At 41.2% G+C, this 27683-nt stretch overlaps 1 protein-coding gene across 2 annotated transcripts in view; it reads left to right on the plus strand.

Moving 5' to 3' along the window:
• The window catches only part of LOC124805310 (protein broad-minded-like), a 292053-nt gene that overhangs the window by 105317 nt on the left and 159053 nt on the right, over positions 1-27683 (plus strand). For both annotated transcript variants that reach the window (XM_047265826.1, XM_047265827.1), the window contains exon 3: positions 22621-22823. In XM_047265826.1, coding sequence (XP_047121782.1) covers positions 22621-22823 — 203 coding nt within the window. The remainder of the gene's footprint in view (positions 1-22620; positions 22824-27683) is intronic.

The following is a 27683-nucleotide window of genomic DNA, read 5'->3' on the forward strand; positions in this document are numbered from 1 at the left end:
TCGAGGGGACACTGAATAGTGCACGGTACATCCAAACCGTCATCGAACCCACCGTTCTACCATTCCTAGACCGGCAAGGGAACTTGCTGTTCCAACAGGACAATGCACGTCCGCATGTATCCCGTGCCACCCAACGTGCTCTAGAAGGTGTAAGTCAACTACCTTGGCCAGCAAGATCTCCGGATCTGTCCCCCATTGAGCATGTTTGGGACTGGATGAAGCGTCGTCTCACGCGGTCTGCACGTCCAGCACGAACGCTGGTCCAACTGAGGCGCCAGGTGGAAATGGCATGGCAAGCCGTTCCACAGGACTACATCCAGCATCTCTACGATCGTCTCCATGGGAGAATACCAGCCTGCATTGCTGCGAAAGGTAGATATACACTGTACTAGTGCCGACATTGTGCATGCTCTGTTGCCTGTGTCTATGTGCCTGTGGTTCTGTCAGTGTGATCATGTGATGTATCTGACCCCAGGAATGTGTCAATAAAGTTTCCCCTTCCTGGGACAATGAATTCACGGTGTTCTTATTTCAATTTCCAGGAGTGTATTACAGGTGGCATTAGGTGCAATGTTGGAATCATCTCCTTGCATAGTTAAGTCTTGAAAGTGCTGAAAAGGCATTCCACATGACTGTTGGAGACTGGACAAAGGAGCATTTTACAAAGGTGTTGATACCATTATGGGCACAAAACTGTGTGGAATTTTTTCCAAAGCTGTTATCATGGAGCTGAAGTGACCTGGCACATGCTGAACACAAAAGTGAAGTGAAAAAATGAATCAACCACAACCAACTATATGAAACCCAAAAACCGGCCAGTGAAATCTAGCTGGATACACTCCCACAGCTCCACAGGATGAGGCCTAGGAGAGAACCATTGGGGAGGACCAGCGGCATGGGCCTGACAGAAAAATTATTGACAGAGAAGGTCAGTGATGTCAGAATCAGTACTGGGCCAGAACACAGGTTGTCATGCCATGCTTTTCATCTGGTACGTGCCCTAACAGGCAGTGTGCAGATGTTGCAGCTCTCATGATGAAAGAGATAGAGGGATAAGTATATTGTGGTGCATCTCATCTGAGATCCACAACAGAACCCCTTGATTTAGGTGCAGTTGATTTCAATGTGGCCAGTAGCTGAGAAAATCAAGACCAGCAGGTTTGATCAGCCTTCCATTTTACACAAAATGAGTGAGGTTGTATAACATAGGGTCATGATAGATGGTGTATGTGAAGTCACATTATGTCAAGGGGAAAGCTGAACAGCTGAATCCAGATCTGCATGAAGTTTAAAACACACCAGTTCATGCTGGTCAAAAACTAGGTCGGTCCCCATGGGCATGGGGCTGTCAGAACAGCGCATTCACATTAGCCTGTAACCTCACTTATCGACAGTGGATAAAATAGTGAAAAATAGATAAGTGCAGCACACAGTATGTAAACTTGCTGTTATTTGTACAAGTATGCCTTCGGTAGCTGCACCTCCATCATATCTGGCTATTAATAATGCAGTCCACATCAGGTTTGTAGTTCAGACACTTTACTTGTACTTTGGTTCCGATTGAAATACAGTTTATGGGCAGATCAAATCTCATGTATTATAATTGCAATGCAGATAAACAACCAGTTGCATATTGCATTGCTGTCCTGTGATATTGTTAGAGTGTTGTATCCCAACACTGAAGAAACTATTCACAGAAGTTAATGTATGGCAAACTGATAAGTAACACAGTTCCTAAATCATTGTTCTTGAAATCTAACAGTCATATCAAAATGAAAACAATGTGCACAGTAATTATCATTCGGAAATATCACAGGTCACAGCTTGACCCTATTGTCACAACTAAGTATTATTGAAATTTAACACAGTCCATAATAATAATTACACCTTCACTGTCCAGTGAATCATTTGAACAGTCAATAAAATTCACAGACAAGAGCTTTAGATAAAATGCAGTACATTTTGTTACTTCTAATTTATTCTCATCTGTGGTACATTTTCTCATATTTGTTGACATATGACTTGCTTCTTTCAAACTCACTGCAGATTGACTTTAAATGGCTTCCAACAAGTTCACATTAACTCCACCAACCTCCAACAGTACCTGCATTTTGACAGCCACCATCCCTTCCACACCAAAACATCCCTCCCAAACCAAAATATCCCTTCCACACTGCGTGGCCACCAGGGGACAGCATACCTGCAGTGACAGGACCTCCCTTTCCCAGTATGCTGAAGGTCTCACTAAGGGCCTCATGGTCACGCACTATCCCTGACCTAGACCGAAAACAAATCTCCCATGCCATTTCCCCCACTCACCCCAAATCCTCCCACCACACCAAGAACCAGTTACAAAGGACCACCACATTCATCACCGAGTACCACCCTGGCCTAGAACAGCTGAAATACATCCTCCATGAATGCTTTAATTATCCCTTAGCATGCTCTGAAATAAGGGACATCCTACCTAAGATCTTTCCCACTTCTCCTAAACTGGTACTCCACTGCCCACCCAACCTCTGCAACATCTTAATCCATCCCTATGCCACTCGCAATCCCAACCCCTTGCCACAAGGGTCATATTCTTAAGGAAGACCCAGGAGCAAGATTTACCCAATCCAACCATCCAGCACTTCCTATTACCATCCTGTCACAGGCTTATCCTACACCTTCAGAGGTAGGCCACCTGTGAAAGCAGCCATGTTGTATAGCAGCTCTGTTGCAATAACTGCATAGCTTTTTATATTGGTATGACTACCAGCTGGCAGTCCACCAGGATGAATTACCTCTGCCAAACTGTGGCAAAGAGCAAAGTGGACCACCCTGTGGCACATTATGCAACTGAACATAACGTGCTTGATTTTAATGGCTGTTTCACATCCCAAGCTATCAGGAACCTCGCCTCCACCACCAGCTTTTTCTGAACTATCAGATGGGAGTTATTCTTACAATGTATTCTCTGCTCTTGAAATTATCCCAGCATCAATCTATGATAACCTACTGCTCCACGCCCTCCACACAACATTTCTGTCCTATAACTCTCTCCCAGTTCATGTCCTTTCACCCTCATTGAGCTTGTTCTCTACCAATGCCGCCACCAGTCTTTTACCCTCTCTGGTCCTCTTCTTTTCCGGTCCCCATTCCCCACCCCTCCTTCCTCACGCTACCCAACATTGGCCGAGCCTTGCCCTGCCACCTTCTACAGCAATCACTGCCCGACAGCGGCCTTCTCCCCTCCCCCATCTCCCACCCCCACCCCCACCAGTACCCTGCTATCCCTGCCCTGCCCCTGATTGCTCCTTTTGTTCAACAGAGTAAATTCAGTCCAGCTAAAGTGGCCAGAGATGGCTGTCATGTGTGCCTGAGCTGTGCCATCTCATGTGAACATGCATATGTGTGTTATATTTTATTTTCTGAAGAAGCCTTTGGCCAAAAGTTAAGTGTGTAATAACCTTTTTGTTGCGCTTGTCTGCAACTCATTGTCTCATTGTGTAATTGTTGATATTCCTATCTGGACTTTCCATTGCTACATATTTGTCAAATTGTCACAATGGTTTACTTCAAATAATGGAATTGGAATTGGATCTGTTTCATGTCCTCCTGTACATGAACTTGGATCACCATTTCATGTAAGTGAACTCAAAAGTCAAAATGTCAGTCAAATTTGCAAAATACTACTTAATACTTCTCATAAATTCTATTTCATTAATGGCAAATCCACTCTGCAGATTCAAATTACTGTTTACACATTGTAATTAGTTACTCAATTAACAAAAGTCTTATTCATTTTTACTGATCATCATTCTTATTGAAAACTTCAGTAGCAACTACTAACTGCAAGAAAATTGGATATGCAGCAGAACATTATTAGTACTTCATCAAAATATTACTCTTCTATTCAATTTTCATATCCACTATTGTTGCCTAACTCACCAAGGTGTTCAACACTGTAGGAAAATATAGATCTCTACTTACCATAAAGAAGAAGCATTAAGCTGCATCAGGCATAATTAAGACATGTATGCAAAGCTTTTAGCAACAACTTTTGTCAGCAAAAGAGAAAAAGAGAAACACACACCATTCAAACACTCAATCAACCACATCTCACACACTCATGACTGCCTTATGCAGCAACTCAGCCCAGATTCTGGCCTGAGCTGCCGGAATTGCTGATCATGTGTGTGTGTGAGGTGAGCTTGCTTCTGTGTGTGAATGGTGTGTGTTTCTTTGTTTCTCTTTTGCTGATGATGGCAGCGGCCAAATGCTTTGTGTATGTGTCTTTTAATTGTGCCTGTCTGCAACTTAATATGTCTTCTTTATGATAAATAGCTGTCTGTTGTTTCCTATATTGTTGATATTCCTAATGGAGTTTCCATTGTTTCATTTCTTCAAGGTGTTCCATTATACAAAATCATATGTATCTTTACACAGTTAACACACACATAAACGATGGTTGTAACTGGCAAGCTTTTGGAGTCAGTAGTTCCTTCTTCAGGCAGAAGGGTTGAAAGGGAAGGAAGAAGGGTGAAGAAGAAGGATGGGAGAAGTCTAGGAAAAGGGATAGATTTTGGGAAAGTCACCTAGAGATGCAGGTCAGGGGAGACTTGCCACGCGTGGTGGGGAGGAAAGACTGGTTTTTGGGGACTGCATCAGACAAGATTTGAAAACACAAGAGTTTAAAGTTGGAAGATAGGGTAATGTGCAGACAGAGATTACTGCTTAAATAACTCACACGTGATTTAACCAAACTGAGAAATAGTTCAAATGGTTGTGAATCACCTTTCAAACATATTACAGATCATACAAACAGTTTTAAGTCAGTTACATTCTTAAAGACAAAAATTCTATAATACTTAGTATAGGCATAAGCATTATCATGTGCAGTTCAGATAATTTTGATCATACATGCAAAAATTTCTTAGTTTCATCGTTAATCTTGCTAGATTTTTCTTTTGTCTTCACCAGGAAGGCTTCTCCAGTCATTTTGGTTGTGTCTGGTCTTCCTTCCTAATGCCTTCTTCTTCATCACTTCTTTGGCGAATGTAGCTTTCTCACCTTTTTCTACTTCTTTTATCATTGGAAAATCCACCTCTTCTCTAATAATGTTAGTTGGTCTCTCACCAAACATAAGTTCAGATGGTGCAAAACCAGTGGATTCGTTTCATAAATTACTAATAATGTTTTAAAAATGCTGTATGTGACTAGCCCATGCTGTGCGTTTTGCAAATCTTCATGAGTGAGTCTGTCTAGTTCTGTCTTGAGGGTGTACTTTACAAGCTGAGGCGCCATGTGAGACATGAAGAATTGTCGTCTAGGTATTACATGAAGAATGCGGTGAGTTTCAAAATCAGTTTCTTTCTGTAACCCAGGTAAGAAGATTTGAGTGTACCTATCACAGAGAGTGACACAAGGTCCTCATATTGCATGGAATATATTGTTTCAAGAACCGTAAGTCCAAAAGCATGGAAAGGTTCTGTCATAAAATCATTGTCCACTTTGGGGTCAGCTACCTCGAGAATATTTACTAGACATGTGATTTGTTGTAAGTGCATAAAACTTAAAGATTTTCTAACAAGGGTCCTTGACAGTGTCCATAGGCCTAAAGGTTGGTCTCAGTTGCCTGCAAGTGCAGCAACCTAAAACTTAAATAAGTGGTTTGGTTTAGCACAAGCACAGAAGTGTCAGGATCAAGGAGTAAATTTCTGAGCTTTTGCCTATGAATGCATCTAAGCACATTTTCTGGACTACATTATGAGAAGTCTGACTTTTGCAGATTTAAGACTCACTTGGTTCACATTCACAGGTAGGGTACATTTGCAGAGGAGCTATTAAAATGTGTATCTTGCAAGTGTCCACTTTTGCCATGCATGTTGTGCACCAACTGACCACATGCTGCAAATGTGGTGAAGGGTACAATGCTTACATCCAGGCTGTGGGGACTTTCACTGCTGGTGGGGTTGCTGATGTGGTCATCCAGGCTATGGAGGAGGTGAGGCCCCTGAAAGAGCTGACATGACATCCTGCATACCCAGTGCTGGGGAATTGATTGCTGCAATGTCTTTTTCCATTATAAAAAAATTCTGAGCTACATGGACAGTTTTATGGCCTTCAGATATCTGCATTATGTCCGTCAGAGAAGGCTCCAATTTCCTCTGTGTGTGGTTTCTCCCATCTGAGTTTGGAGTAAAACTCTGCTTTCAAATATTCCTTTACAAAAGAAAACCTAGGATAATTGCCCCAATTCGACCCTCATACCACTGAAAAGATGAATGAAATAAGTTTTGTCAGTGGTGTTGAGAATTAGCGGAAATCTTTAAAATTGAACAAAGCTCCAGGTCCCAACAGAATCCCTGTCAGATTCTATACTAAATTTGTGGATGAGTTATCCCCTCTTCTCACTATAATGTACTGTAGATCCCTTGAACAAAAAGTTGTGCCCAGTCCTTGGAAAAAAGGCACAGGTAACACCCATCTACAAGAGGGGTAGTAGAAGTGATTCACAAAACTCTCTTACAGATTCCTTGATGTCAGTTTGCTATAGAACTTTATGACATATCCTGTGCTCAAACATAATGAGGTATCTTGAACAAAAGGACATCCTCAATGCCAGCCATCAACAATCATGTGAAACCTTACTCACACTTTTTCCGTATGTCATACTGAAAGCTTTGGATCAAGGCAGTCGGGTATATTCAATGTTTCTGATTACCGAAAAGCATTTGATTCAGTACCACATGTATGCTTATTGTCAGAAGTATGATCATATGGGGTATCAATTGAAATTTGTGATTGGATTGAGAACTTTTTGGTAGGTAGGACACAGCATGGTATCTTGGATGGAGGGTCATTGTCAGATGTAGAAGTAACTTTGAGTGTGCCACAGGAAAGTGCATTGGACCATTGCTGTTCATGTTGTATATTAATGACAGTGCAGACAATATCAATCGTAAAATCAGGCTTTTTTGCAGATGATGCAGTTATCTATAATGAAGTACTACCTGAGAGAAGCTGCATAAATATTTGGTCATATCTTGATAAGATTTCAACATGGTGTAGATTGACAACTTGCTCTAAATGTTCAGAAATGTAAAATTGTGCACTTTGCAAAATGGAGGAACATAGTATCCTATGACTGTCATCTCAATGAGTCATACCTGGGTGTATCAAATGGAGTGATGACATAGGTTCAATTGTGGGTAAAGCAGGTGGTAAACTTTGGATTATTGGTAGAATATTGGGAAAAAGCAGTCAGTCTACAAAAGAGGTTGGTTACAAATCACGTGGAATATTGCTGAAGTGTGTGGGACCCATACCACATAGGGCTAACAGGTGATATTCAATTCATACAGAGAAGAGCAGCACAAATGGTCACAGGTTTGTTTAATCCATGGGAGGGTTACACAGAGATACTGAAAGAATTGAAATGGCAGACTCTCGAAGGCAGATATAAACTATCTTGAGAAAGTCTATTTACAAAGTTTCAAGAACCAGCTTTAAATAATTTGTAAAGTCAGCACTTGGTTGCTCGTGATATAAGCTTGGATTTAAAATGTCGCAACATCCCAAAGTAGCATTGGTTAGAAGCACTTATGTGAGTCATAATTTCAGTAAAGACGGTGACATTTGCTTCTACCTTCAAGCCCAGATAGGTGAAACATTCCGCTCACTCAAATGTCATTCGATCAAGGGTTATTGTGGGCTGTAAGGGTTGGTTAGTGCCATTAAACATATACTTCGTCTTTCCTTCATTAATTCTCAGATCCATCTTCTCTGCACTCAGTTGTTGAAAATGCACTTTGTAGATCTCTAAATGTTCTGCTCATTAAATCCAAGTCATCTGCATATCCCAGCAATTGTACAGACTTATAGTAGATAGTTCCTCTTGTCTGAATACCCAGTTTGCATACCACTTTTTCAGGTGCCTGGTTGAAAAGTAGGCAGGAAAGCCCATCTCTTTGCCTTAGTCCAGTTCGAATGGGAAACTGAGTTGATAGCCTTGACTGCACTTGCACAGTACACTGAGGATACTTTAGGGTGACCTCTATTAAATGCACCAATTTTTCAGTCACTCAAAATTCTTGCATTGCTTCATAAATTTTAGCCCGGTTTATTGTGTCATATGCAGATTTAAAGTCAATGAAATGATGGTGCGCACCAAAATTGAATTCATTGGTCTTTTCTGCTATTTGTGAGACAGTAAATACCTGTTTTACAGTTGACTTTCCTGGTCTGAACCCACATTTATAGCTTCCCATAATATCTTCTGCTATCAGCAAAAGCCTACTAAACAGGATATTTGATAGTACTTTATATATAATATTTAAAAGTGTTATGCCTCTGTAGTTGCTGCATTCAAGTAGATCTCCTTTCTTATGCACCAGACACACTATCCCTACAGTCCATTCTTCTGGTAACTCTTCCTTTTCCCAGATGAGGCACACAATCTTGTAGATCCTATGATTTAGCTCAATTCCTCCAGCTTTCAATATTTCACATGTTATATTGTCAGTCCCTGCTGCTTTGTTGTTCTTCAATTGGGCAATTACTTTGCTCACTTCTCCTTGGGAAGGGGGAGGGACTATGGCATCAACTTCTGGAGTGACTGGGATATCTTCATTAATGGACTCTGAAGCATCCAACAGTTCACTGAAATACTCTACCCAACATTCCAATACGTCTTTATCATTGGTTAGTTGTGCCCCATTTTTACTTTTACACAGGTTGATGTGCGGCTTAAATGCTCCTCTTTCACTATTAATTTTCTGATAAAATTTTCTAACATAATTTGTTTTTCCAATTGTCTCCAGTTCTTCAGTCTGCTTTCTTTTCCAGACCCTTTTCTTTCTCTGATGCAGTTTCTTCTCTTCTTTCCTTTTATCTTGATAATTTCTTACCACTAAGTGAGTACATGATTTCTCAAGCATTTTCCTGTATGCCAGATTTTTCTCCTGACTTATTCTCATACGTTCTTCAGCAAACCAGGAATTCCTTGATTGTTTTCCTTCTTTCCCTAGCACTTCTTCTGCTGCTTTAATGACTGCATCCCTGCAAGAGTTCCATTCCTGATCCAGGTTATCAATTACACTACCGGAGTATAATGCAAGATTCTCAGCAACCTGCTCCGAGTACATTTTAGAGATGTCTTCATTTTTTAACTTCAATACCATGTACTTATTTTGAGGTGTTCCTTTGACTTGTCTTGCTTTGGATATTCAAGCTCTTGGTTTCGCAATTACAAGGTAGTGGTCTGAATTTACATTAACTCCTCTGTAAGTTCGTACATCTAGTAAGTTTGAGGAATGCCTGCCATCAATAATTACATGATGAATTTGGTTGAAGGTATACTGATCAAGGCTACACCATATTGCTTTATGAACCCTTTTGTGTGGGAACTTAGTGCTACCTATAGCCATGTTATGTGACAGTGCAAACTGAATGACTCTGTGGCCATTGTCATTTATGTATTCATAGAGGCTGTGCTTTCCTGTTGCTGGGAGGTAATGTTCTTCTTTACCAATCTGTGCATTGAGGTCTCCAATAATTATTTTAGTGTCATACACAGGGCATCTGTCATAAGTTCTCTCGAGGTTCTCAAAGAGGGTGTCTTTATCCTGGTCATCTGATACTTCTGTGGGTGCATGTATATTGATAAATGAGTAGTTTGAGATTCGAGTACTCAGTCTCATATGTGATCCTATATGTTATTCCAGTGAATCCACTCACTAGGTGTTAAAATTTTTGTCTTACCATGAACCCTGTACCAAATTCATGGTGTCTCTCTGAACCATGGTAGAAAATTATCCAGCTTTCCATATCAAGCACTCCGTGTCCAGTCCATCGTATTTCCTGTAGGGCAATTATGCCTGCTTTGGTTTTATTGAGTTGATCTAGCAGTGACCTCAGGGCCCCCACACTGTACAATGATTGTACATTCCAGGTTCCAATAAACACATCATTTTTTCATTTTCATTTGCCTTTAACAGTGCCATGTCGTCGTCCATAAATCCATCTGGCTTCTTTACTCTGAGGTTTCTGAACAAGAATTTTTTTAAAGGAAGGGGTTGTTAGCTGCTTCCCCAATCCCCAACTTGGAGGACCAGGATTTGTGGGAGCTTTACTCCTTTAGAAAAGCTGGCTTCACTATGCCTGTCTTCAGAAAAAATTGTGCACTTCGCAAAATGGAGAAATGTAGTATCCTATAACTCTAATCTCAATGAGTCACTGTTGGAACCAGCCAACTCATACACATACCTGGGTGTAAAACTTTATAAGGATATCAAATGGAGTGATGACATATGTTCAATTGTGGGTAAAGCAGGTGGTAGACTTCGAATTATTGCTAGAACACTGGGAAAAAGCAGTCAGTCTACAAATGATCTTGGTTACAAATCATGTAGAATATTGCTCAGGTGTGTGGGACCCATACCACATAGGACTAACAGGTGATATTGAATTCATACAGAGAAGAGCAGCACAAATGGTCACAGGTTTGTTTAATCCATGGGATGGTGACACAGAGATACTGAAGAAATGGAAATGGCAGACTCTTGAAGACAGATATAAATTATCTTGAGAAAGTCTAATAACAAAGTTTCAAGAACCAGCTTTAAATGATTACTCTAGGAATATACTACAACACCCTACATATCACTCACACACAGGTCATGACGGTAAAATTAGAATAATTAATGCATGCGCGGAGGCATTCAAACAATCATTCTTCCCATGCCTCATATGTGAATGGAACAGGAAGAAACCCTAATATCTGGTGCAATGGGATGTATCCCTCTGCCATGCACCTCACAGTGGTTTTTAGAGTATAGATCTAGATGTAGATGTAGAAGACTTGCTATAATATCCTCTATTAGAGAGTCAGCATAATTCTGCCCACACAAACATTGAAAATTGCAATTCTTATTTAATCAATATTGATCAGCAGACCAGTCTACATAAGATGGATTGGGCATATCTTTCACTGCAAAAATTCTATCCTGTCTGCAGTAGTGTATTTCTTTCTCAAGAAATATTCTAAATAGTAAAGACAATATTCCAGGCAATCAAGTTCTGCTGGATTCATTAGTGGCTGTAGTTCCTGTATAGTATGACATAGTTCAGTATTTTCTTATGAAAATGTGATCTTTGGTCTTTCCATGTCTAAAATACCACAATCTGTAAAATGTAACTGCATTGGTTGGTGGTAAGTGTCACACTATTCACTTTGTTGGTAAAAGGGTGGAAAAGTGATGGATGTGGATGGCATGCAAGATGTACCAATTCCATTTTTTAACACTTGCACTGCTGGTAATGTTGCTGCCTTTAACTCTTGAAAACCCCATGCAGTTTGCATTAGCAGTTGTTGTAGTTGCTCCCTGGTTGTAAACCCCCATTCTTGCCCAATGACAAGTGTTCAAATTCTGACCTGCATTCATCACAGGGCCCAAGTTGTCACTACTTTTGAAGAGGTCATCTACATTCAAAACCAATGGAGAGTCACCCCTGTTAGTTCAACTGCCTGAGATAAGTTGCAGAACACACACCAGAGTAGTGTGCAAGGTGTCATCAAGTAAGCAATCCAACCCAAGTACAACTTTTGCTGTGTCAGGGCCCAGCCAGTTACTAACAGTCTTAAGAGTAAACAGCCTAAATCAAATCCATAGTGGTAACCAAATGAATAGACAGATCAGCAAGCATTTCCACTGCATAAACACTGCTTCTGAATTATAACTGACTCAGATTGGATATAGGCCAGCTTATAAGCAGGATTCTGTTAGGCATGGTCCTCCTGCTTAGCTGGGTGGTAACGTGCTCACCTCCCATGGAAGCGGGCCTGGGTTTGATTCCCGGCTGGGTTGGAGATTTTCTCCTCTCGGGGACTGGGAATTGTGTTGTACTTATCATCATTTCATTCTCATCACCGGCGCACAAGTCGCCCAATGTGGCGTCGACTGCAATAAGACTTGTACTTGGCGGCCGAACTTCCCCGGATGGGGCCTCCCGGCCAACGATGCCATAAGCTCATTTCATTTGGTAGGTATGGCCTTGTAAGAGGATGCTCCTGGTGAAATCTGCATGTGGCACCGTGGCAGTCAACAGTAATGTGGCACAGCTATTTGGCTTCTATAATGATGTCATGTGGCAACACTACATCTACCAGCTTAATAAAAACCAAATTTCATTTACGCCAGTCTCATCAATGTGGTGGGTGAGCATCTTTCACTCTTCCCTGGAAAAAAAAGACCAATAAATAATTTACAGAAACATAAAAGGGGGCAGCAAGTTTCCATCTAGAGAGCTTTGTAGACCTGTGTCTCAGGGTATTCATGTGACTGAGCAAGCACTGAGGTTATAGCTATTGTGAGGGGAATACTGACTGCTCCAGGGCATTATGTACGAACAGTGAAGATTCCTGTATCCATGTATCCATTTTTTTCTTCAAGGTTGTCATGGTGTCTATGAAGAAAAACTGAAACAGCAGATTGAAAAATAATTGAAATGTAGGTAGAATCAAGCAATGGAAACAATATAAGGAAAAGATAGAGTGCTACTCATTGTGAAGATGACCTGTTGAGTTGCAGACAGGCACACCAAAAGGACAGTTACACATTAAGGTTGCAGGACCCAAAGCCTTCTTCGGAAAATTAAACACATACACATTCATTCACACAAGCAGACACACCTCACACACAAATAACTGGCATATACAGCAGCTTGGACCGGTATACAGCTGCCACGTGGAATGGAAATAGCAATCTGGAGGGGATGACAAGGAGAAGGGATGGATAGCGGGGTACGGCAGAGGGGAGGGATGGGAAGAGGGAAGCACTTTCTGGCAGGGAGTGCAGGGACTCGATTACCAACAGGTGTGGTTTTAGGAGGATGTGGGGCAGTGAAGTGAGAAAGGAGGGGAGGGGGGGGGGGAAGTGTTGAGTGAAAAAGGAGAGGGTGGGCAGTGGGAAAGATAGGAGGGTGTGTTGACAGAGAATAGCACAGAAAGACATTGAGGGAAGAAGAAATGAGAGGAAGTGATAGGACAGAGGGGGCAGAAACTGTTGGGTGGAGGTATAGGAACAGTAGGTTTCTGTAGGTTGAGGCTGAGATAATTTCAGGAGCGCAGAATGTGTTGCAAGGATAAATCCCATGTCCACAGTTCAGAAAAGCTGATGGTGGAGGGGAGAGTCCAGAGGCTAGGGTAGTGATACAGCCATTGAAACCAAGCATGTTATATTATGCTGCATGTTCTGCTCAAGGTGTTCTACTTTGCTCTTGACCACAGCTTAGTGGTGGCCGTTCATACTGGTGGACATCTGGTTGGCAGTCATGCCAATATAAAAAGCTGTGCAATGATTGCAGCAGAACTAGTATACACAGTGTGTCCCAGACCCATTAAGACTGCTTGTGTAAAATTCTTAACTCCAATGCTATCTCTGGATGAGGTGTGGCATTACAATTCATGAAGTTTCAACAGCCTTGGAGAAGGTCAGAGCACTAGCATTGCTGCAGTAGGTGTCCTGGTCGCAAATGTAACAGTATGTGTCCGACATTTATCAGAAAATGGTGATGGAGTAGTGAGGCAACATCAAGTTTCGTGTTACGTTTTGTGTTTGACGTTGAGAATTCATTGAATTCAGCTAGAATACTGAGAGGCAGGTTCCTGGTCACTTTGCCTCAACAAAGCCCCGCCTCACAAAATGAAGATCAATCACAAGTTTCTGGATCACAGTGCTGATCACTCACTACAGTCACCAAAGTTGAACCCTGCCAAATTTGTGTTGTTCCCCAAATTGAAGCTGGCACTGTTACAATGCAGTGAAGGACATCCAAGAAAATTGTACTGCAGTTCTAAATGAAGTTCCAAAAACGGACTGCAGTGACTGTTTGAAAACACTTTTAAAACAATTTCAGCTGTGTGCTGGGTCAGGGGGAGACTAGTGGATTTTATTCTTAATAGCCTCGGTCATAAAGGAACTAACTGTGTATGACATGGCTGCTTCAATGGCTCGGACTCTGTGGGGTACGATAAGCCTGTGCCAGGACTGGACAGATCTTGCACCCAGGTGTTCCACAGGGATAATATCCTAGTGGCAAGGGGTTGGATGGTGAGTGGTGGTGGAAGGATTGGAATTGTCTGGAGAAATGGCATGGGACATCTATTTGGAGACTATGTCTAGGGGATAATGTCTGTCTGTCAAGGGCTTGGTGCAACTGTCAGCATTCTGCGCAAGAGAGCTCTTGTTACTGCAGATATGAAATCTCCAGGTAGCCAGGCTGTTTTGGAGGGATGTTTAGGTGTGAAAGGGATGACAGCTGTTGATATGCAGGTACTATTGGTGGTTGTGGGGCTTAATGTGGACAGAGTTGTGGATGGAGCCATCAGAGAGAAGGAGGTCAATGTCCAGGAAAGTGACATGCTGGGTTGAAGAGGTCTAGATGAAATGGACAGGAGAGAAGGAGTTGAGGTTGTGAAGGAATGGGGATCAGGTGTCTTGGCCAGGATTCCAGATAATGAAGATATGATTAGTGAATCAGAACCATACTAAGGGTTTGGCATTTTGGGAAACTAGATGGCCCATAAACAAGTTGGTGTAGGATGAAGCTATGCATGTGCCCATGGCTGTGCCGTGGATTTGTTTGTGTATCTTCTCTTCGAAGAAGAAGTATTTGTGCGCTAGAAAAAAGTTAGTATGGTGTATAAGGAATGAGGTGATGTGTTTAGATTATGAAGGTATTGGGAAAGGTAGTGTTCAATAGAGGTAAGACCATAGGCATGACAGATGGTGATGAGTAGGGAGGTGCCATTAACAGTGGCGAGTAGGGATCCAGGAGACATAGGGATGGGGATGCTGGAGAGTCAGTGAAGGAAGTGGTTGGTATCATTGAAATGGGAGGTTTCATTATGGGCAACTGGTTGGAGACATTGATCAATGAGTGCCAAAATTCTTTTAGTGGAGGCACAATAAATAGTTACAGTGGGGCATCCAGGAGAGTTGAGTTTGTGGATTTTGAGGATCGTGTGGGTGTGTGGGCTATCATACATGTGAGGCGGGAAATTGATACAGGGGAGAGATGTTCTAGGAAGGCCCTAAGGCTTTATACAGGGATTGGAAGCTATGTTGGACTTCTTGGATAAGATCACTGTGGCAGATGTTATAGGTAGAGGAGTCAGATAATTGCCAGAGACCTTCTGCCAGGTAGTTACTGCAGTTCATGACAGTGGTGGAACATCTGTATGCAGGTAGGATGATTAGGTCAACATTTGTTTTGAAGTTATGTATGGCTGTCATTTCTTCTTCTGAAAGGTTAATGTTCTGATGAAAGGATGTTGGGGATGATGGTGAGGCCAAGTTGGAGGTAAGGAATTCCTGGAAGGTGACCAGAAGGTGGTTAGGTGGGAGAGGGGAAAGATGATGATCAGATAGTGATATGAACTGGGGGAGATAGTGTTCAGTATTGAAATTCGGTTGGCTTTGATTGGGGAGAGTGATGGCAAAGAAGTTTTTCCATTGCAGGGGTCTTTCACATCATCATCATCATCATCATCATCTGTGTTCTGCTAAAAGGCAGGTATTCACATGGTAGTTCTCCAGGCTGTCCCATCTTCTGCCATCCTCTTCAGGTCTGCATAATTTCCTCTTCCCTTTATGTCATCTTGTATCTCCTTCTTCCTCCCAGTCTTCTCCCACAAACCAATCCTTCCAAAGCATCTGCTAGCAAGTGCTCCCTTCTCAATGAATGTCCCAACTAGTTCTCTTTCCTTTCTCTTACAACCTTCAGCAGACATCTACTCTCACCCACCCTTTCCAATACTCTTTCATTACTCACTCTTTCCATCCAGCTTATTCTCTCTTTTATCCTCCACATCCACATCTCAAATGCTTCTAACCTTTTTTCATCCTTCCATCTCAGCATCCATGTTTCTGCCCCATATAGTGACACAATCCAGACAAAACATTTGCCAAGCCTATTCCTTAGTCCTTTATCTAATTTGCCACATAAGAGTTTACTCTTTCTGTTGAATGCCTCCTTCACTATGGCAATTCGAGTTTTCACCTCCTGGTGACATCTCAAGTCTTCAGTTATTGTGCTCCCAAGATATTTAAATGCTCTTACTTGGCTAAAGGTAGATTGTCCTATTTTAATATTGGATAGTCTGCATCTTGTACTGATGATCATACTCTTTGTTTTTGCAGTGTTTATTTGCATCCCATATTCCACACAAGCTTCATTCAGATCTTTCAGCATGTTATTCACTGTCCGCTCACTTTCTGCCACTTATACCATGTCATCAGCAAATCTTATACACTCTATTCTCTTTCCACCAATACATATTCCTCTTTTCCCACCTAAGCCTTTCGCAATAATCCCTTCAATGTATGCATTAAACAACAGTGGGGAAAGACAACAACCTTGTCTAACACTTCGTCCAATGCTGCTTCCTTCTGAAATTTCAGTTCCAATCTTTATCCTTACTTTCTGGTGTAAATATAGATTCTGTAGCAGTGATCTCTCTTTCCAGTCTACTCCTTTCCTCTTCAAAATATCTATCAGCTTGTTCCACTGAACTCTGTCAAAAGCCTTGTCTAAATCTATAAAAACAGCAAAGATTTCTCTACCCTTTTCCATATATCTTTCCCCTATAGTTCTTAGCAGGCCAATAGCATCTCTTGTTCCTTTTCCTCTTCTAAATCCGAACTGCTCCTCTGCAATCCCTCTATCCAGCTTTCCATATAACCTTCTATTCAACACTCTCAGCAAGACTTTAGCTGCATGCGAAATTAGACTGATGGTCCTATGCTCTTCACATTTTTTAGTGTTTCTCTTTTTTCTCTATTGGTATCATAACTGTTGCAAGGAAGTCCTCAGGCCATTCCCCTTTGTCATATATCTTGTTACAGACATAGACTATTTCTTTTCTTGCCTTGTTTCCCAGACTCTTCAACAGTTCTGCTGGCAAATCATCAATTCCACATGCCTTCCTGTTCTTCATCTCCTTCAGCACCTTTTCTACTTCTGCTTCCAAGATGGTGAATCCCTTTTCATCTTCCAGCACATATTGCTCCTCTTCAACCTTTTTTTAATTTTGTATTTCATCCCCCTTGTACAGACATTCAGTGTATTCTTGCCATCTGTTCAAAACCTTCTGTAGTTGTTCTACAAGAGTACCATCCGCTCTTTCTATTTCCATGTTATTCCTCTTTCTTTTACATTCAAAAATTATCTCACTAGCCAGTCTATACATCATTTCATACTTTCTCTCTTTCTCCATTTTCTCTATTTCGTTGCATTTCTGTTTCATCCATTTTTCCCTTGCTTCTTCAGTTTCTCTTTTTAGTTCATTATTCGGTTTCCTGTACCTCTTTTTGCATTCTTCAGTTTCTACACTTTTCCACTTTCTCCGCTCTTCCATCTTTTTCAATGTGTTTTCTGTTATCTATTCTTTCCTGGTACTTTGGGATACTCTAATTCCTAGTACTTCTTTGGCAGAGTCCATGAGTCCTTCCCTCATTTTTATCCATTTGTCATTAACACTTTCATCAACACTACCTCTTTCCCATTTTTCCATAAATCTGTTTTCCAAATCTGATGCCTTTCCTACCTCTTTGAGTCTTTCTGTGTTTAGTCTCTCTTTTGCTTTACCTCTCCAGACTTTTTTCAAATTCACTTGTATTTCTCCCACTACTAGGTTGTGGTATGAATTTATATCTGCTCCTGGATAAGCTTTGGCATTCTTCTAACAGTTCCTAAACCTTTTTTGTATCAGGATGTAGTCCAACTGATATCTTTCCCTATTAAAATTTGATATCCATGTGTAACATCTCCTTTTGTGGTGTTCAAATAATGTGTTCCCCACTGCTAATGAATTTTCCTTACAGAAACTAACTAGTCATTCACCTCTCTCATTTCCTATTCCTAATCCAAATTTTTCTACTGTATCTTCATCTCTTTCTTCACAAATCCAAAATAATTAAAGTCATGTGCAGGGCTAAAGGTGAGACATTTGGATAGGACTGAATCTTCCGCACAGCAGAAGGTTTTGCTGCAAAGACTAACAATAATAGTATGGGAATGTTTCAGCTTTGGATTTGGTGGAGTGTTGGTAGAGAGTTTTGGGGGATACAGAAAGGAAAAAAAGGTCAGTGAGGCAGGCTCAGGGTGCTGTGAGGAGTTAACAAGGAGGAATGCTGTGGTTGGGGAAGGGGTGGGATAGTGGTACCCTGAAATGCCAGTAGGATGTCAGCAGGTTAGATAAATTATGAAGGATGTGTCTGGAATGCTCCTCCAGGTGCTGGATAGCAAGGGCTTCAATTTCAGATATGTGTTGTATGTAGTAGGTATTGCACAGTAGCAGTATCTTGCAGAGGAAGCAGATGTGGTTCTGGGATGCCTGTGCAATGGAGATGCATTTTTGCAGTACCAGGTTTTTGTGGGATGGGGACTAGCAGAATCTGAAAAGGCAATAATCTTTGTGAAAGGAGGATTGGGATCCAAAGAAATGAATTTTTATGGTTAGGTCATTTTGGGAAATTCCATGATTTAGGCAGCATTTAAGAAACAGGGCATGGGACTGGGTTTAAATAGGGAAAGTGATACTTTTCTGAACTGGTGCAGAAATATGGCCCAGGAGTCTGTTGTTGCAGCAGTGCTATAGGTGAAACGGGAATGACATGAAAGTGGGCAAAGGAAGGTGTTAGATGGTCATGAAGGAACTATGGCATAACTGCAGTGAGAAGAACTGCCTTGCTGATTATCCTGAGGGTCCTACCAAGGCCTTTGCAAACAGCCACTATCCCCCAGACCTAGACCACAAATAGATCTCCTGTCCCATTTACCCACACATCCCCAATCCTTTCACAACCCCAAAGAAGCATTATGATAGGAGTGCCCCTTTCACCACCAAGTGCCACACCAGATTCAAACAACTGAACCACATCCTTTGCCAGGCTGACTATCATCATGCCCTGAAATGAGGTAGACCCTTCCCAAGATCCTCCCCAAGATCCTTCCCACCCCACCTAAAGTGGTGTTCTGTCACCACCCCAACCTCCACAACATCCTAGTCCATTCCTATGGCACTCCCAATCCCAGTCCTTTGCCACGGGCACCTCTGCTGCAATCACTCTACAGCTTCTTATTTGGTATAATTACCAACCAGCTGTCCACCAGTATGAACAGCTGCCATCAAACAGTGGCCGAGATCACGGTATGCCACCCTGTGGCACAACATACAGCTGAACATAATGTGCTTGTTTCAATGGCTGCTTCACAACTTGAGCCAGTTGGATTCTCCCTTCCAACACCAGCTTTTCTGAACTGCAGAGATGGTAGTTATCCCTACAACGTATTCTCCACTCTTGAAATTTTCCCACTCTCAACCTTTACTATCCTATTGTACCCACACTCTCCACCCAACAATTTCCACTGCCCTCTGTCATATCATCTCCTCCCTGTTCTCATTCTCCCACCCCCTTTGTGTGTCACCCTCTGCCAATACATCCTCCCAGCTTTCCCCTTGACCACTGCTCTCCATTCCAAAATTAATTTTGTTCTGAACTTTATGTTACAACAAGAGTTTTGATTGAAATAAGCCATCTTGATGATGAAACTGCAAAAACAGGTTAATAATCAATACCATACATAAAAGTGTTAATTACCCAAAAGCCAATTAATTTCAGATGTTCCTACCATGTCATGGAAATTACGTTAAGAATTTCTATGGGTTACTTTCCTAAATTTGCCATTAATATAATAGCTACATCTGTTTACATGTCAACAATGTGACTGGAATAGGAAATAATTACTGTTAGTTAACTGAAATGAACCTTTAGCAAAACTAGTTACTTGAAATCATTTAAATTAATTAGCAAATTATTCTAATATAATTTAGCAAATCTGGACCTGGTCTTATACTTGAAATTACAGAATGATAGCTATATGTTATGGCATATCACTAACTAACACTAATGATAACTAAGAAAGCAAAAAGAAGTCATTTAAAGAGGCAAATAACAAAACAACATGGGAATGGATCCCAGCTTGCTTTGCTACATAAACCCCTGATTGAATTGACCAGATAGGTATTGAAAACAGCTAACTGGAAAATTCAATGCCCCAAAAAACAAAGCATGAAGAATATACATAAGCTTACACAAAGTATGATACATGTATAGAAAACTTTTTTTTAACAAAAATACAACATACGCTTTTGACATTAATCTGGTTATTGGAACTGGGCATAAAACCCCAATATTAAGACCTACAGATTGAATATTATACAGTCACATAAAAGATCACACATTGCATTTGAAAAAAAAAAAAATTCATCATAAATCCTGGATGTCCTATTGTAACTGCTACTGGGCCTACACTGAAAGAATTCCGACACTTATTGACCAATGCCTCCAAGCAGTTGCCCATAATGTAACCTTCCATGTCAATGATACCCATCAGTTCCTTCATCAACTCTCCACCATCTCACCTCCTGGATCCCTACTCATCACTGTTGATGTGACTTACCTATACACTAATGTTCCTCACATCCATGGTCTTATCCCTATTGAATGCAACCTTTCCCAACATCCTTCAGACTCCAAACATACTACCTCATTCCTCATACACCATACTGACTTTTTCCTAACTCACAAATACTTCCCCTTTGAAGAGAAGATATACAAACAAATCCATGGCACAGCCATGGGCACCCACATAGCTTCCTCCTATGCCAACCTGTTTATGGGCCCTCTAGAGGAGGAGACCTTCCTAGTCTCCCAAAGTGCCAAATTCCTAGTATGGTTCTGGTTCACTGATGATATCTTCATAATCTGGACTCATGGACAATACACTCTATCCTCATTCCTTCACAACCTAAACACCTTCTTTCCCATCTATTTCATCCAGTCCTCTTCAACCCCACATGCCACCTTCCTGGACATTGACTTCCTTCTCTCTTATGGCTTTATCCACACCTCTGCCCACATTAAATCCCCCAACCACCAACAGTACCTGCATTGCAACTGCTGTCATCCCTTCCACAGCAAAAAATGCCTCCAATACAGCGTGTTCTGCAGAGGACATCATATTGGCAGTGATTAGAACTCCCTTGCCTTGCACAGTATACTGAGGGTCTCACCAAGGCCTTCCCAGACAGGCATTACCCCTCAGATGTAGTCTGCAAACAGATATCCCCAATCCTCCCATCCCCCCAAAGATGCAGCTACAAAGGAGTGCCACCTTTGCCATCCATTACCACCCCAGACAGGGAACCACATGCTTCATCAGTGCTTTGATTACCTATCACCATGTTCGGAAATAAGGGCATCCTATCCCTCCTAATGTGGTGTTCTGCCATCCACCCAACACCATCAACTGTCTAGTATACTGCTTTGCCACTCTCAGTCCCAACCCTTAACCTCAGGGAGGAAGACCCAGGTGCAAGAGCTGCCCATTCCACCCATCCAGCACTTCCTATTCCAGTCCTGTCACAGGTTTCTCCTACTCTATCAGAAGCCACACCACCTGTGAAAGCAGCCATATCATATACCAGCTCTGCTGCAATCATTGCACAGCCTTTTGCATTGGTGTGACTACTAACCAGCTGTCCACCAATATGAACAGTCGTGGCTGAACTGTGGCCAAGAGCAAAGTAGACCCCTGTGGCACAACATGCAGCTGAACAGAAATTGCTTGATTTCAATGGCTGCTTCACATTCATGGTCTTTTTGATCCTCAGCTCCACTACCAGCTTTTCTGAACTGCAGAAATGAGTTTTCCTTACAACACATTCTCCACTTTGATAATTATCCCAGCCTCAAACTACGGTAATCTACTGTCTCTCCACCCTCCATCCAACAGTTTCTGCCCCTCTGTCTTGTCACTTCCTCCCTACTCTTGTCCCATCACCCTCTTTGTGTGCCGCCTCTGCCTATGCATCTGCCCATCTGTTCCCTTGCCCTCCCCTTTCCTTTATTGCTCCTTGCTTCCCCGCCAACCCCCCCCCCCCCCCTCCCTCCTCCTGCCCTATCCCATCCTCATGTCCCTGCCACACAGCCTCCCAATGTTGTGCTTGTTAGCAGTTTAATCCCTGCATGCTCCACCAGACAACACTCTTCCCTCCGCCCACGAATATCCTGGCATACCTTGCCTTTCCCCACCTTCTCCAGATTGCTGCTTCTGTTCTACATGACAGCTGGATTCTGGTCTGAGATGCTATAGATGGCAGTCATCTATGCGTTGGGTATGCTTGCTTGTACGAATAAATATGTGATTTGTGTGTGTGTGTGTGTGTGTGTGTGTGTGTGTGTGTGTGTGTGTGTTTGAGAGAGACAGAGAGAGAGAGAGAGAGAGAGAGAGAGAGAGAGTGAGAGAGAAAGAGAGAGAGAGAGAGAGAGAGAGAATGTCTTTTTAATAAACATATATTTTATTCACTTATTTGTAAGGTACATCTAGCTGATTACTTAGAGATAAGTTTGTGAAATGTGTCAATTATCTCTGCCTCGTGATGGCTGGGTGTTGTGTGCTGTCCTTAGGTTAGTTAGGTTTAAGTAGTTCTAAGTTCTAGGGGACTGACGACCATAGATGTTAAGTCCCATAGTGCTCAGAGCCATTTGATTTTTGTGTCAATTACAGGAGCAAAAGGCATCTTGGATGTACCACCAGAAAAATTAGAGACAGTGCCAGAAGATAATGTATTTCAATACAAGCAAATATCAGAGTTAATTTCTCTGGAGGACAGAACAGAACCTTGGCATAGTTTATGCTTGTGGATATTACAAGGATTAAATGCAAATCTAGACATTTGTTTGCATATAGAAACAAATTTTCGGATAGAGGTAAGACAAATTGTTGTAAGTATTTATGATTTTCCAAATCTATATTGAATAGGGTGATTTGATTATATTTCATCTTATCATCATTCTTGTAGTGTGCTTATTACACTTAGATGTAGGACAAACATAAACTCAAACTGTTCATATAATTTACATACAGTAGAACATTGATTATTCGAGAACATAAAATGTGTGTTCTTAATTGTCAAGGATGGAATGGGAAGTCCTGGGTTTCTTATTATCTGAGGTTCTTTTTCATCCTACTATTCAACTTTTATAAGATTTGGTGTGATTGTTTTGTAGACATTTATCATATCAGTTCAGTTGTATGTACATGTTCTTAATGGCACTTGTTCTCAGAGAAAATTCTGTCATGCTGCCATTCTGCACTGGATGGTAAGACAATGTCTGTACTTACACCAGTATTTTCTGTGGGAAAAATAAATAGTTAAAAAGGAAATATATAGCAGCTTCACTTTTTGAAAAGTTAGAAGCTATAAAATACAATAATATGAAATTGTTATAGCTTTCATGGCCATCTCTTGCTGTATTACCTGTTGAAACTCATTTTGGTATCTTCAGGCAGCAGTTATTTATTAGTTTTTCTGACATTTACCCATAAAAATGGCTAGCACTGTCCAAAATTCACTCCTCTGTTGCTGGTGGCGGACTGAATTCACACATGCACATGGATGTTATATGCACTTGTCACATCAACTTATGTCTTTCAGGTCATTACCACTGTTGATTCCCCTTGTTGCCTGCAACAATAGTTTCCTGCAGCAGGAGAATCTAGACTCCATTTATCTTAAGACTTTTCTGGTTCTTTTGAAACTGTTGTCAAGATTTTGAATTTTTAAGGCTAATCTTCACAAATCGGTAGGCTAGTTCTACTCCACAGCAAGACCCTGCATATAAATGAATTTTATAATGTGTAAAATAATGTGAATTTCTGGATGAAAAAGAATGCAAAATAAGGGAAAGGCAATCACTTACTTATAGACGAAAGAAACATGCAATAGAAAACAGTTAATACAAGCTTTCAAGCTTTTTCTAATATGAGTACATACATTCACATGTGAATGTGCACACTCTTCCAGAAAAAGAAAAAGAGCTTGAGAGCAAGTGTTAACTCTTTTCTATTTAATGTTTCTGTGTGCCACATAACAATTCTCTATAGGTAAGTGATTACCTTTCTCTTAGTCTACAAATTTTAGAATGTGGTCTGTCTCACACAGTACATACTCCACCAATGTTGATTTCTCTACCTGTTCCAACCTGCAGTGCCATTTATGTTCAGTGATCCTGGTATTGCTGGATCATCTGGTCATTCCAACATAGATGTCTCTATGTGTACATGGCATGTGGTAAACTCCTGATATGGCAAGTGGGTCCCATTTGTCCTTATTGAATCTAAGACCTCTGAAATTCTTGGTTACCATGTTTGCACAATATATGGCCAATTCTATTTGTCACTCTGGGGATGTATGGCAGAAAATTCATGCCTGACATTTCTTTTACTGATATGTAACTTCACTGGGCATTAAGTTTTGTGAAGCTCCTTATATCCCTGATGGATTACCCATTGTACCTCATAACATTATGAGCATAATGATCACACCTCTTTTGTGGCTCAGTTGGTGACTTGGAAGTTCATGCTGGTATTGGTTTGTATCATTCCTTGTAACCAGCATATCAAGAAAGAGTAGCATTCTTGTATTTTTCTGTCTCCATAGAAAACTGGCACAAAGACTGTTCAGATGTGTTAGGTAGCCATCGAGACATTCTTCACCATGATTCAACATGTCAAAAGTGACGTACCTGCACTACACCATATGTTTACAAGGTATCAAATCCACTGTTTATCTTTCAAAATGCTTCATGAAGAAATTGGTAATACAGTTTCTTTCTGTACAATCAATCAACTATAGACCCGTTTTCACTCTGAGATAGTCGCTTGAAAAGACCGGTAATATGATAAAGATATCTACAGTCTGTTCATCAGTTTTCAGTGCGCATACAACAGCATCCACAGGAATAGCCTGTACAGTGCACTGTGTGTCTTCAGAATCCCTGAGAAGCTTGTAATAATGGTGCAAACATGTATTAATGGGTCAAGGGCAGCAGTGCATTTCTGAGGTGTCACTTCAGAAATGTTTGAAACTGAGACAGGTCTTAGACATGGGGATGTTCTCTCATGTGTTCTGTTCAGTGTCATCTTAGAGAGAGTAATAAGGAAATGTAGATAACAGGAATGGGCTGGCATACAGATGGATGGTAATTTTAATTGTTGTGCATATACAGTTCGTATAATACTACTAAGTGAATGAAATTATTAGTTGAAAGAAATGTACCAGAAAATGGACACCTACACACAGAAGTTTTGGTTAAAAGTGAATCAAGACAAAACAGAGTAAAAGCAATTAAGAAGAAGACAAGAGCATGGATAATTTCTTGATATAGGTGGCATGAGGCTCAATAGAGTTTGCCACTTCGGATACCTTGGATTTTGGTTTACCAGTAACTACAGCATAGAAGTGAATATCAAGGAAAGAATAGCAGTACAGATGAATTGCATGTATCACTCAGGGAGACACTCAGCTCAAAATCAATATCAGCAAACACTAAGATAAGAATCTGTAACACAAGGAAATGCCCAGCAGTCATGTATGGAAACATGGAACATGATAAAATGTGAGAAGGCAAAATAATTTATTATGTGAAAGAAGAGCAATGAGGAATATATGGGGACTGATATCAGGTAAAGGAGAATAGAGGAGGAGGAGGAAGACAAATAATGACAAAATCTACTTCTTGACACAATATCTAATAATCCTACAGAAGTTGAAGAGTAAAAGAATCTAATGGGCAGGCCATGCAGCCTGTATGCCAGCAGAAAGACAGATGAAGAAGGCACTTGAAAGGAAACTGAGCACCAGATGCCCCATAGGATGACCAAGACAGTGGTGGCTGGATAAGCTGGTGAAGGACTTTGCAGTCCTCGGGACTGCAGATATCTGGAAGAACTGAGCACAAAACAGAAAGGAATGGAGGCAGTTTGTGGAAGCAGTGCATGTTTTGCAGGGCATGTGATCATTGGCTATATACTTACACATGTATTTCCTTCTGGCAGCCTGTGTCTACTACATCACATGGCAGTGAGTTGTGAAGCAGTCATTTATGTCAGTCATGTTGTGCTCAGTGGTATGTTCTGCCACTGGGTGGTCAACTCTGCACTTGACCACAGTTGTCTTTCGTTTTGGGTGGGTAGTTGGTTCATGGTCATGTCAACATAAAAGGATATGCAAAAGTTACAACAGAGGTGGTATATGACATGACTGTTTTTACAGGTGGCACTATTTCTGACAGGGTGGGATATGACTGTGATAGGATTGGAATAGAATGTACCAGGTGCATGCGTAGGACAGTTCTTGTGTCTTGGTCTTTCGCAGAGATATGGTCTATGTGGAAAGAGGTTAGGAGTAGCTTATGATAATGATAGACCAGGATAATTTGTAGATTGTCTGGGCAGCAGAAACCCACAGTGGGAGAGTTAGGAAGGATTGTGGGTAGGACGTTCCTCATTTTTGGGAGCAGTGATTTGTAGCTAATACTCTGTGAAAGAATGTAGTTAAGTTGCTATGGTATGCGGTGATATTGGGCTATTGGGGTGGTACTTCTTACAAGTACTTAAGCGGGGCAGTTGTTGGATGAGGGGCATGTGGGAGTATGTCAGGAAAGATCAGTTTATGGAATAGATTTGGAGGCTGTAGTGACTCTCTGTGAAGGTCTGGTGACAAGACTGTTTATCACTGCAGATGCACAGACCATGCAAGGCCAGACTATGAAAGGGCCATCTTATTGTAAGAGGGATGTACTGTCAATGATGGGTGGTGTAGCCCTTCAGTGGCTTTCACTAAGTGTTCCTGTTAACAAGTAAACATAACCGTGTGGCATTTAGACTAGTCATAGGAGGTTTAAAGAAACTGGTGGTCATATTACTCTAGTCATCACAAAGAGTAAGAGGAGGAAAGGAGAAAAAATATTGCTCATAGAATATATATGGCAAAATTAAAGTAGTGGGATACTGAACTGATCAGTACATTCTGTTTGATGTTTATAACAAAAGGCACTGGATATTTTCACAGCTAGTACTTGGGGGTAGGAACCAGATGTCAAGAGTTCTGAAGGAGCCTCTTAAGTGGAGCATATAGTGCTCAGCAGCATGTTCTGCTGCTGGGTGGTGTTGGTCATAATTTTGTGGTGACCATTCAGGCTGAAAGCTGGTTCATAGCCTGCAGCAATAAATACGAATATAAAACACTGAAAAGCTTATTCATACCCTCTTTAACTCAAAAAACAGTGCATCACCATACAAACTAATACAGTTGGTCCACAGCAAACACTAGTATCATTAAATTTTAAACAAGCAAAGATTACCTCCTAGCCATACGCTACATACACTAAATTAAACATTGTTTTTATAATTTCTGGATAACAATTTAAAATGCAGTCAATGCAAAGATAAACTAACCAAGATTGCAGTTCACCATGTTTTAGTCTTAGAGATACCTCTCATTGAACGTATTCACAGCTGCAAATATGGACCACCATCAGCTTTAGAATGGAATGACGACAATGAAATTTTGTGCCAGACCGCATCTCAAATCCAAATTTCCTGCTTATCGCAAGTGGCCGTATTACCATTTGGCTATCCATGCATGACTCATAGCCAGACCCCAACTTCCATATGTCATCATCCATGAATCTCCAACCTGTACTCGTATATCCAATATGTATATTCCCATACAGGTGAGACATTTTATTTGAAAGTCACTTGCCCTGTCGTGGTGGATAAATATG

Source organism: Schistocerca piceifrons, chromosome 7 (assembly GCF_021461385.2).
Source record: "Schistocerca piceifrons isolate TAMUIC-IGC-003096 chromosome 7, iqSchPice1.1, whole genome shotgun sequence".
Lineage (NCBI taxonomy): Eukaryota > Metazoa > Arthropoda > Insecta > Orthoptera > Acrididae > Schistocerca > Schistocerca piceifrons.